Source organism: Schistocerca cancellata, chromosome 3 (assembly GCF_023864275.1).
Source record: "Schistocerca cancellata isolate TAMUIC-IGC-003103 chromosome 3, iqSchCanc2.1, whole genome shotgun sequence".
Classification (NCBI taxonomy): Eukaryota; Metazoa; Arthropoda; class Insecta; order Orthoptera; family Acrididae; genus Schistocerca; species Schistocerca cancellata.
Genome location: NC_064628.1, coordinates 37,562,141 through 37,574,237, shown reverse-complemented (window position 1 = coordinate 37,574,237; position 12,097 = coordinate 37,562,141). Strand labels below are relative to the sequence as shown.

General features: G+C 37.6%; 1 protein-coding gene across 1 annotated transcript in view; it reads left to right on the top strand.

Annotated features, from left to right (window-relative positions):
• The window catches only part of LOC126176067 (SH3 and multiple ankyrin repeat domains protein 3), a 254,511-nt gene that overhangs the window by 190,568 nt on the left and 51,846 nt on the right, over positions 1-12,097 (top strand). Inside the window, exons 11-12 of the mRNA XM_049923201.1 lie at positions 6,204-6,380; positions 8,932-9,160. Coding sequence (XP_049779158.1) covers positions 6,204-6,380; positions 8,932-9,160 — 406 coding nt within the window. The remainder of the gene's footprint in view (positions 1-6,203; positions 6,381-8,931; positions 9,161-12,097) is intronic.

Here is a 12,097-nt window from a genome sequence, read left to right as displayed (position 1 = left end):
TTGATTTCAGTAAGGCATTTGACACTGTCCCACATTGCCGTTTAATGAAAAAAATACAATCTTACGATGTATCGGAGCAGACTTGTGATTGGTTTCAATACTTTCTTGCAGATAGAACTCAACATGTTGCTCTTAACGGAACAAAATCAACAGATATAAAGGTAATATATGGAGTACCACAGGGAAGTGCGATAGGATCGTTGCTGTTTACTATATATAATTGATACAATAGAAAGCATCAGATGCACTTTAAAGGTATTCACTGATGATGCAGTTGTCAGTACCAAAGTAGCAAAGCCAGAAGATAGTAAGAATTTGCAGAACGACCTGCAGAGAACTGATAAATGGTGCAGACTCTGGCAGTTGACCCTGAACGTAAATGAATGTAACATATTGCACATACATAGGAAAAGAAATCCACTACTGTGCAGCTACACTATTCATGACAAACAGCTGGAGACAGCATCTGCTGTATAAAATCTAAGTGTAACTGTCCAGAGCGAGCTTAAGTGGAATAACTGCATAAAAACAGATAGTGGAAAAAGCAGATAACAGACTCAGATTCATCGGAAGAATCTTAAGGAAGTGTAACTCATCCAAGAAAGAAGTGGCTTATAAGGCACTTGTTTGCCCAATTCTTGAGTATTGTTCATGTATCTGGCATCCCTATCAGGTAGGACTGGTAGAGGAGATGCAGAAAATCCAACGAAGAGCAGCAAGTTTTGTCTGGAATCATTTAGCTGGCGAGAGAGCGTTACCTAGATTCTAAACCAACTCCACTGGCAGACGTTACAAGAGAGGCATTGTGCCCCACAGAGAGATTTACTATTGAAATTTTGGGACGGCACTTTTCATGAGGAGTCGGACAACATATTACTTCCCACCCACAAACATCTGACATATTGACCACAAGAAGAAAGAGAAATTGGAGCCAATACAGAGGCTTACCGACTATCGTTCTTCCCATGCACTATTCACGAGTGGAACAGGGTTGGAGGGATCAGATAGTGGTACCGAAAGTATCCTCCGCCACACACCATTAGGTGGCTTGTGGAGTATGATGTAGATGCAGATGAAACACGGTTTTGAAGAAGAAATTAGCATTCATAAACATAACACTAGGAACAAAAACAGCCTTCACTGTTCACATATTGACCTTACTCTTGCGCGGAAAGTAGCAAAGTATGCAGCCATCCATAAAAATATTTGGCCACTGCCCTTTTGAAGTAAAGGTGTTCACTAGATAATTAGAGTTTTAAATACAAATTTAAATCATTTCTTTAACGTCTCCTTCTATTCCATGGATGAATTTCTGAATATGTAGTATGTATGTAGTTGAGTTACATTTAACAACTTTTGTTATAGATTTTAAAAATTGAGTTATGTAAACTGGCAGCATGTATCCACATTTTCGCATAGAAAATGTATATTATGTGTAAACCTGGTGACTTGTTCCTCATTATGTGAGCTACTGCAGATATGATCCACAAAACATGCAAAAAACTTAGTCAAACTAAACTGCTTTCTTATTGGCCTAAGTCAAAACCTGAAGCGCATCTGATTAGCATACCATATATCACTTTCAGAATATTTGGTGGTTCATCTTAAAGTAACTATGAACTAAGTATCAAACAATGGAAAGTCCAGTTTGGAATATCAACAATTATGGAAAGGATAGATTACTACTCAGTGTAATGATGACACGTTGAGTTGCAGACAGCACAATTGAAAGGCTGTTACACGTTAAGCTTTTGGCCAAAGCCTTCATCAAAAAAGAAAAACACACACACATTCACACAAGCATGCACACCTCACACAGTCGTTACTGCTATCTCTGGCTGTTCAGGCCAGAGCCACAGTTGGTGGTAATGTGTGTTCCCAGAACTTATCTTGGTCCCCTAGTTTGGTGCTGAATGTTAAGATTAAACCATGGGCTCAGATGATTCTGTGACAGTCTTGAATTAGAATTCGTGACCTCTGCTATGTGGTGGAGAGGAGTAGAATGCCTTTCAATAGGTCAGGTGTGCGCCACATGCAGTTAGTGGCTACTAGGGTAGCAGAATACATATGGTGTGCACATGTGTGTTTTTTGAGATGGAGAAATGCTTCCACAGGCCTGATAATGCATTCCGATTTCTGACAGGTATGAATGTCAGTCCCATTAAATAGAGATGGTAGCATTCATCATGACAGATCAGATGAAGAAAATAATATAGTATTAGTGAACTGCAGGGGAAAGGTCACAGAACTAGTTTCACTTAGAAAGACGGGTAATCCCACATAGTACTAGGGAGAGAAAGGTGGCTGAAACCAGATGTTAATAGCAATGAAATTCTAATTTCCAAATAGAGTGTATATTGCAAGATAGGTGTGGAGCCATGTTTACAGCCGCAAATAACATGACAATACGTAGTAAGGTTGATACAAATTATGAATTTGAAATGATTTGGGTGAAGATCAAACATGGTATTCAGATGCTTTTATAGACTCCCCACCTCAGGAGAAGCAGTGGCAGAACATTTAAGGGAAAATTTGGAGAAGATTGCATTTAAATTTCCTGCTCACATTATAGTGTTAGAAGATATTTCAACTTGTCTGCTAGGAGCCTCAGGTGGTTAGGGTGGGTAGTAGTGACAGGGAATTGTGTGAAATTGTTCTAAATGTTTGATCCAAAAATAACCTTGTGCCGTTCTACAGAGAACCAACTCACGAGGATAAACTCTTAGATATTCTGGTTAAAAGAGACCTGAACTTTTTGACTCAGTTAATGTAGAACAGGGAATCAGTAATCATAAGCCATTACAGCATCCCTGCATGCTTCTGTAACTGAGATACTGAGATTATAAAGAAAGATAGGAAGATACTTCTGCTTGGCAAGTGCAGCAAAAAATACCTTCCCAATTACCTGAGCAGTCAGCTTGAACCATTCATCTCTGAAACTGAAAATGTTGAATATAAATAGACAAATTTCAAGTAATGATCAAAGGGATTATTGCATTAACAACAAATTGACAGAGACCAGTGACTGTATGCTGGCTCCTATTTTGACTATATAAGAGTTGGCATTCTTCCTACTTGTTGGTCAAGGGACCTGATGATGGTGTAATGCAATGCTGAAACTGGTTGCACAAATAAAATAAAGCTGGAAATCTGGCCGGCTGAAGGTGTTTTAATTTGACATTTTATAATGAACAACCATGGTCCTGCAACTTTCTTGTGTAAAGATGGACTAACAGGAAGCTCAAGAGTATTGTTCAGTATGCCTAAGACAGGTAGTGCTGAGCAAAGTTGTGAGGAATGGAAAAGAGTAAGAAAGAGCTGTATGAAGCCAAAACTGATATTAAGAGAGCCACATAAGAAGCATTTAAAGAAACTGAAAGTAAAGTTCTATCTACTAATCTGACAAAAAATCCTGAGAAGGTTTGCTCTTATGTTGAATTAGTAAACAGATCAGAACCAACTGTTCAGACATTCTATGATGGTAATGGCATCAAAATGATGGATGACAGTAAGAAGGCCAAAATATTAAATTTAATTTTCCAAAACTGCAGTTCCTCCTTCAAATCATCACACAAACATCAAAATGACTGCTATCAAAATAAGTGACCACGGGATAGAAAATCGGTTGAAATCACTCAGCAAAGGAAAGGTGACTGGATCTGATAGGATATCAATATAGTTCTGAATAGAGTATTTGAAGAACTTCCTCTTCTAGTGGCATATATCATAGGTTGTTGGAAAAGTGAAGTGTTCCTAGTGATTGAAGAAATGTGCAAATTATTACCATTTTCAAGAAGGGTAATTGAACAGGTACTCAAAATTTTGGACATATATTGCTGATGTCAGTATGTTGTAGAATTTTGGAGCACCTCACATATTATGCTTGTGGAGACTGATAATCCCACCTGTGGGAATCAATATGGATTCAGTAAATAATGTTGGTGTGAGACCCATCTTGGTCTCTCTGTCCATTGCCAGAAGACAGCAGAGAATGACACCTCAGTTGATGCAATACTCCATGACTTCCAGAAGGCATTCAGCACAGTTCCACATTGTCACTTAGGGGACAAAATATGAGTGCACATAATATCAAACCAGCTTTGTGATTATATTGAAGAGTTACTAGCAAACAAACTATTCCAGGTCATTTTTAGCAGAAGACAAATCTTCAGACATAAAAGTAATTTTGGATGTACCCCAAGGACCCACTATAGGGCAATTACTTTTCACAGTATATCAGTATATTCAGCAGACGATGCTACAATATATAGAGAAGTTGTAACACTAGGAACTGACAGTTGGTGCAGGAATTGGCAGTTGAGCCTAAACATAAACAAAAGTAACATACTGTGGATAAATTGGCAGAAAGATCCATTAATGTATGATAAAATGATTGCAGGCAGATGATGCATGTGTCAGACTTAGATTCGTTGGAAGAACCATCAGGAAATGTAGGCCACCCATGAAGACTACAGATAACAAGAACCTCATTCGAACAATACTTGAGTATTGCTCATCAGTAGGGAATCTGTACCAGATGGAATTGATGGAGGAAGTAGAGAAGATCCGAAGAAGAGAAACATGTTTCATCACAGATTAATTTAGTAAGTGTGAACACATAATGGAGATGCTATCTGATTGTAATGTCAGATGCTACAAGAGAGGCAATGCACCATGATGTGGTTTGCTATTAAAATTCTGAGAGCATAGTTTCCTTGAAGAACAACCAATATCTTGTTTCCTCATACATACATCTCACAAAAAGAAAATGAAGGTTACACTGAGGCTTACTTACAATCCTTCCCACAGACCATTTGTGAAGTGACCATGGTGCAAAAAGTACCCTCTTTCACTTGCCATAATGTGGCTTATGAAATTTATATGTAATTGAAGAAATATTTCATTGGGATTTTCGGTATCGTACTCACCAAATTCTTTTGTTTGTGAAAGGCTCTCCATTTTGTGTGGCTGGTCACAATTAATAGTGCTCACTCCAGTGGTTAAACTGTTTCGTTATACAGTTAAATAGTTGTTGCAAGTAACAGTGGATAATATCATAATAATCACACATTGTTTCTATGGGACAGCTGCTCATCGCCTTCATAAGCTGATGCACTGTAAGGAGCAGTATTGGGGAGCCAATTTATATGCTGCCCCACCACAAAACTCCAAGCACCCATAGGATGGGAGGGACTACAATGCCATTGCAGGGGACGTTCACAGTGAGAGCCCTCTGCTGGAGAAACAAACTATTGACCCCACTCTGTAAGCTTAATAAGACAAGTTGTTATTACCCAGATTGACTGTCTTGGCCTTGAGCCCACATCTTTCCAGGCCACAGTTACTGTGGAAACATATAATGTTGTACCTGGGAATCATTAGAGCAGTTATTATGCCAAGAAATCTTCAGACAGTATTTAACTGCATGGTTGTACATAACTTGTGTATGGTAAAGGGTGGTGATGTACTTCTCCCAATATCACATCATTTTGGTGCCATTTCACTAAATCTCCAAATCAGCTATAGATCAATCAGCCATCTGTATTGTTGTTCAAAAGTTATCAGTATTCTCACATAACTTCTGTTCAGTTCAAATACCTAAGTGGATGGATTACTGATTACTGGACTGTGAACTATGGTCATGGGTTATATCCCAAAGATCTCTCCTCTAGAATTGAGTAACACTGTAGGGTGTGACTGCCCAATTGATACGTTCATTAAGCTGTGTGCCCTCTTTAATACTATTCAAAAGGAGCAAGGCTTCATCTTCTCCCTTCCATTCATTTCAATAATCATTCATAATGGCACAACCAAGACACTACACTGGACAGTTGATCATCACAGGCAGCCATGCAATACAGAAACACATTTTGCACAGTATGATGACACCAGAAAATGAATCCTACCTCCAAGTCTGACAGAGAGAGGGGGGGGGGGGAGACATTAAGAGAATGCTTTTTAGTTAATTAAGAAATTTTAATTACAAAATTCTTATATATTATATTTCACACTTCCTAAAAGAGAGTAAACTAGTGTTATCAAGTGATATGTGCAGGTGTACTTCCTCGATATGATTCCAATTCTGGTTGTTTTGTAGATCTGCAATATGCAACCAAATTAATTCTGTTTTACAAATTATTTGGTTAATATCCATGTTATGGTTCCATTTTATTTATATTCTAAAGAGATGTGTTTCACAACAGACAAGAGCTTGGGTGATACAAGTGACATCATCAGTGATAGTTCTGGAGTTGGCACAGCCAACAGTGACACTACGAACAACTCTGTCATTCTCCCTGGGACAGCTGTTGTGTGTCTTGAGAACTACAGCTCTAGTCTCCCAGGCCATCTCCGCATTTCTCAGGGGGATATTCTTGAAGGTAAGTAATGTTGAATTACACATGTATAGTATTAACTGCAAGATTGTAACACAAAGTAGTCTCAGTCACAAACATGAAGTTTAACTCCCACCCCCAGCCCAAATATTATGTATGATAAACATCATAAAATTGGCAGTACTAATAAATATATATGTCATGAGAAAACTATAAGGACTTCTACCAAATAGAAATGAGGAAAACAGACCTCTCACTTGCAACTGAACATTGAGTGGCAAACACACACATGTAGTAGTGACAAAAATACACAAGCTCTTGTGCAAGCTGTCATTATTCTTCAGTGGGTGATTGTTTTTCCTCATTTTTGTTGTTGTTTCTGTCCCCAAATTTCACAATATCATTATATCTGAACTATAACAAGAAGAATTTATTATTTTAAACATTGAGAACTGGATGTATTCCATTCAAAATGAAAGTATAAAATAGATTTATACCTTATACTGATAACAGTAAGGTGGAGAAAGTGAGCATCTGATGAAAAAGGAACAACTGGAGCATGAGCGAAGTAAATGTACCTCCAAATCCTGCACATAAGGTACGGGAAAGAACACTGAAGTTCTTCTTACTGATGTATTGTTTCATTATTATTTGTTAGTGATCCTATATAAGTTAGTTCACATACACAAAGAAACATAGCGTACAAAAAACAATGTATTCGACAGCAGGGATTTCTTTAGCTTTATGTAATGTTAATTTGAATATCTGTTGTGTACAATGGTTGACCACAACTGTATTGCCATACACTCTATTTGTCATACATTTTTATAATATGTAGGTGACTCAAAAATGGTCATTTGACAGAAACTGTCTGTATTGAATAACTAAACATTACGACACCTTTTCATGGTTGCATGATGATGTTCTTATGTATTTTAATTCCCACTTTTGTGGCTGGTAAGTGAATAGTCCTCTAGAATAACAAAATAACTAAAATAGAATAATTATGACTATTTACTTTAAAGCATAAATGCTATGCATACATAGAAACATACATATCCCTATTTACAAAGTTTAACATTAAAAATAATGTTACAATTGTAAGTTAAAGGCATCACGCAATTATGTTATGCATACATGTTTCATATCATCCAAGATCTGGCAGAAAGAAACAAGACTGTTCACGTTACTCATTACTAAACAAATTCTTGTTGTGGCAGTTTAGATTCATATTTTTTTTTCCTTCTTCTTGAACTGTATCTTCAAAGTGTGACAAATTTAGTCAGAATTTTTTCTTCTTCTTGAACAGTGTCTTCAAAGTGTGACAGGTCTAGTCAGAATTGATCATTTCAGAAACATTGGACAAGCAGTTCACTATAGACATGTTCTTGCACTCCATTAGAAAATGATGTGAATGAGATGCGAGACAAGACTGATGCTGAAAATCAAATTTATCAAAGTGGGTGTCTTAAAGTAGGATTGGTTTCGGTTCATACATGCCTGCTATCATTCCATCCTGGCTCAGAACATTTCCATATGTCATTTTCCTTGAGGCAGCTCCAACATTTATGCCAGCTAGTTGTTGACAAGAATATGTCTGTAGGAAATATCCTCCCCATTGTCAGGAAGTTGATAGATTTTGATGAATCCTGTCATATAGACACAGGTAAAGGCAAAAATCACATGCACAGTAATACGCTACTACTAGTTCTTTAGTTATGAGAGCACTCTCGTTTCTTTTTTGACAAGATATGTATGATTAGACGAAAATAATTTTTTAAGAATAAAGGGGAAAACTAGATTATGAGTCCTCTTGTACACTATAGCTGCAGAATGAGAGCATATGCTTCAAACATGTATGATGAACACCTATATGTTTTGTATTGTTGTTTGTTTATATCTTTGTAATAGGGGTTAACAATGTGACACCACTGATTTTGATGCACTTGCTGCCAGCTGTCGTAGTGTTCTCACAGCTTTATAAAACTTCACAGAGTGTTGCACTTGATCTAGTAATTCCAGTATTTCACAGCATTGTGCATTCCTCACAATGTTTGCTATGTACCAACACTGTTACCTGTGTAGATAAAAACTTCTCATCATCTGCTGGAGGCATATATTCTGTTTTTATTTACACTACATCCCTGAATTTACAGCTTTTGAGGAACAACTTTCTCTTTATTCACAAACATTGCTTGTTATTAAATTTTTGACAATTGATAGTCTTCAAGAGCTTTATAATTTGTCAAAGGTAGCACATCATAGTACAAATGTCTGTTACACTCCCTTCTCTGAGATTACAACACTTACAACTCAAAGACTTGGCCAGACTTTTCTTGAATTCAGTTCCTGTACATCGTACACTTTTTATGCCCCACCCCCTTTTCCTTAAATAAGGAACTGGTTAAAATTTTGGAAAGCTTGAGATTCAACTGTCCTTTGGTTCATATGTTGTCCCTATATTGATATAGGTAAGCAGGTCATTCTCTTTACTTTCCAGTTTTATTTTATATTACATAAGATAAATGTATTTCCAGTTTGATTTTCTTTGTGTAACAGGAGAATAGAAAGCAACTCAGAGCTTTCACTGTTACAGTAACAGGCTCAACTGACTGTGGTCTCCTAGAGGGCACCTTGCGTGGTCAAGGTACAGGGTTGTTCCCAGCCCACTGTGTACAAGAGGTACGTCTACGCCAAGGTGTGGTGCCACCACCAATATTGCCACAGCCTCCACCATGTCTTACTCGGCCTACTCCTCCCCGTGTGCAGGGGAGACGGGAATCTGTGCACAAACATTTTGCAACAGCACCACGGCTAAAAAAACAGTGAGTACTTTTTCTGGTGATAATTTAATTCGAGAGTAATTATTTTAACAGAAAAACATTTTAGAAACAGTTGCTACATTCCCATGCAAGTTAACCTAACGCTGAATTCTTCAAACAACTGCACTCACATAATTCTGTAAACCAGTTTGTGGTGATTAGTGTTAACACATTTTCATCCAAATTACACATACCATTTTGCATTGACAATAAGATGAGACATATTTCTCTCGGTGCGTCATATGAAACAATATTCTCTGCATTAAAGACAAGAAGTAATGATGTCTCTTGTTTATTGCTCAAAATAAATGACATGTAGTGACAGTCATATTCCAGCTTGTCTTTTGGTTCAAGGCACTGAAGTGAACATGTGGGAAGCTATTTACAACAGTCTTGACATCTAAAAACTACAGACCTCCTGACGACATTTACTGTCTTTTGTGGTTTGTACTCATTTTTGTTCCTTTATCACATGCAGGACCCTATGTTCATTGCAGGTAACATTTGACCACATACTTCCCATAGTAAGGTGATCATCTTCATACACATATCTGATATCTGGACTATATACACATTTGACTTTTCATGATCTCCTCCATAGCCATTTAATGGGATCCGTATTTCCAGAAACCCAACAAATCACCAAGTGAGATGGTGACCCAGTGATAAGACAATGGACTTGCCTTTGGGAGGACAGTGGTTCAAATTCTTGGCCAGTCTTTCAGGTTTAAGTTTGCGATGCATTATTTAAATCATTTAAAGCAAATGTTGGAATAGTTCCTTTGAAGGGGCACGGCCGAGCTACAAGAAAGAAAGATTAGTGTTTAATGTCCAATCAACGTTGAGGTCAGTAGAGATAGGAGCACAACTCAGATTAGCAAAGGATGCATAAACAAGTTTCCATGCCTTTCAGGGTAACCAGCCAGGCATTTGTCTTAAACAATTTAGGAAAATCACAGAAAACCTAAAGCTGGAAATTTGAACCATCATCCTCCTGAACACAAGTCCATTGTGCAAGTCTCAAATGACATTATCATCTTCTTTCTTTCTAACCAATCCCCTTCATTCCCCACCTTGTATGAACATACAAGCTCCAAAAGCTTTTTTTTACTGGCAATGCTAATAATTTCGCTTTCTGAAGGTAAACACTGGCCAGCCATTCTCACTCTACTTGTAATTCAAGCAGTTTTTCTTACTTTCTATTAAATTTTCCATCAGTTAAATAAATAATCAGTCATGTAGACAATGGTTAAAAATTTTCGATCATCAAAGTACCAGACAACTGGAGAACCTAATATTTACCAATCATAAAATTACAAATTGAAAACAACAAAACTGAGCACTTTTTATTAAATTATCACTGGAGTGTGTTCATAACAAGCTGTGCAGCTTTGACTTAAAAGCAAGGAGACCATGTAAATAAGCTGTTAATATGTTATTTCCAAGTGGCTTCGAGAGGCCACTACATAACTGCACAAATTAGCATGTTCAATGTAAATAAACTGATTTATTCCTAAAAGTGTATTGTCCCTTGCTAGCAGACATTATTGTCCCTTGCTAGCAGACATCACACGAATCAAATTGCTAATACTTGGCAGACCCTTGCAGCATTGTTAGCAACACTAGACAACGATCTTCAAAGAGATAGCCACATATGTCCTCTGCTATATCTACAGAAGTAATGATCAGAGAAAGTGTAGGGTCCCCACATGCTTTAGTCGCTGGATACTGAAGAAATAATTTTGCTTCATATTTGAAGATCTATAGGCATGCTAAAACGACTGTTTGGCAGCTGCAAGGCTGTGCTGCAAAAATATTCATGTGGATTCCATGTGACCCAGCAGTTTAACATGATGTCATGTTTACCATTCCTACAAGTTTTCACGTGTCTTCAGATCACCTTCTGTTAGGCTGCCTTTCCCTATCTCTTGGAATCCAACAAAGAACTGTCTTGGTCCATATATCTGCCATAACCATAGCTCCATTTCCCATTCACACCAATTCATTTTCATCACGGGCACATTTCATCAGTAAAGAAAGTAGAAAAATACAGATTTTACAGTATAGACAAGAAACTGCCCAGAATACCTAATACATTTCATAGGGATGCTAAATATGCATTGTAGCACTACAATGAAATTTCAGATCTCAGCAGGAAGTGGAACAAAGAAAAACTCTTCAGAAAACTTAAATATGGTAGATACACAAAACTGTCTCAGTATTTATGGAAAGGACAGTTGCTGCTCAAGTTATAACAGAGGTGCTGACTGGCAGATAGGCACGACTAAAAACTGTCAAACAAGTAAGCTTTCAGCTAGAAAGGCCTTCATCAGAATTAGACTACATACACATGTACACTCATGCAAACGGAACTCACACGCACATGATGACAGCCTCTGGCTGGTTGTGGCTACCAGAGACTGAGGTCGTAGACTACATACACATGTACACTCATGCAAACGGAACTCACATGCACATGATGACAGCCTCTGGCTGGTTACGGCTACCAGAGACTGAGGTCGTGTGTGTGAGATGTGTTTGTGTGAGAGAGTATGTGCATGTTGTCTAATTCCAATGAAGGCCTTTTAGCCAAAAGTTTACTTGTTTGACGGTCTTTTGTTGTGCCTTTCTGGGACTCAGCATTTACATAGTATTTGTTTGTCAGAGGCTCCTGGATGGTTTACTGCTTTTATATTGTTTTTGGTGCCAAGAAATCTAGTAATAACACAATTTTGGAAACAATAATAATTACATTTTATTGAATGACTTAAACTTCAAACACACACACACACACACACACACACACACACACACACACTGATCATGTAGTTCTAATACTGTGTGTATATTTCTTCAAGAAGAAAACTGCCAAACATTTTTCAAGCAGCAACAAAGAACTGCACTGAACTTCAATCCTGAAACAGTTACCTCCAAGATGAT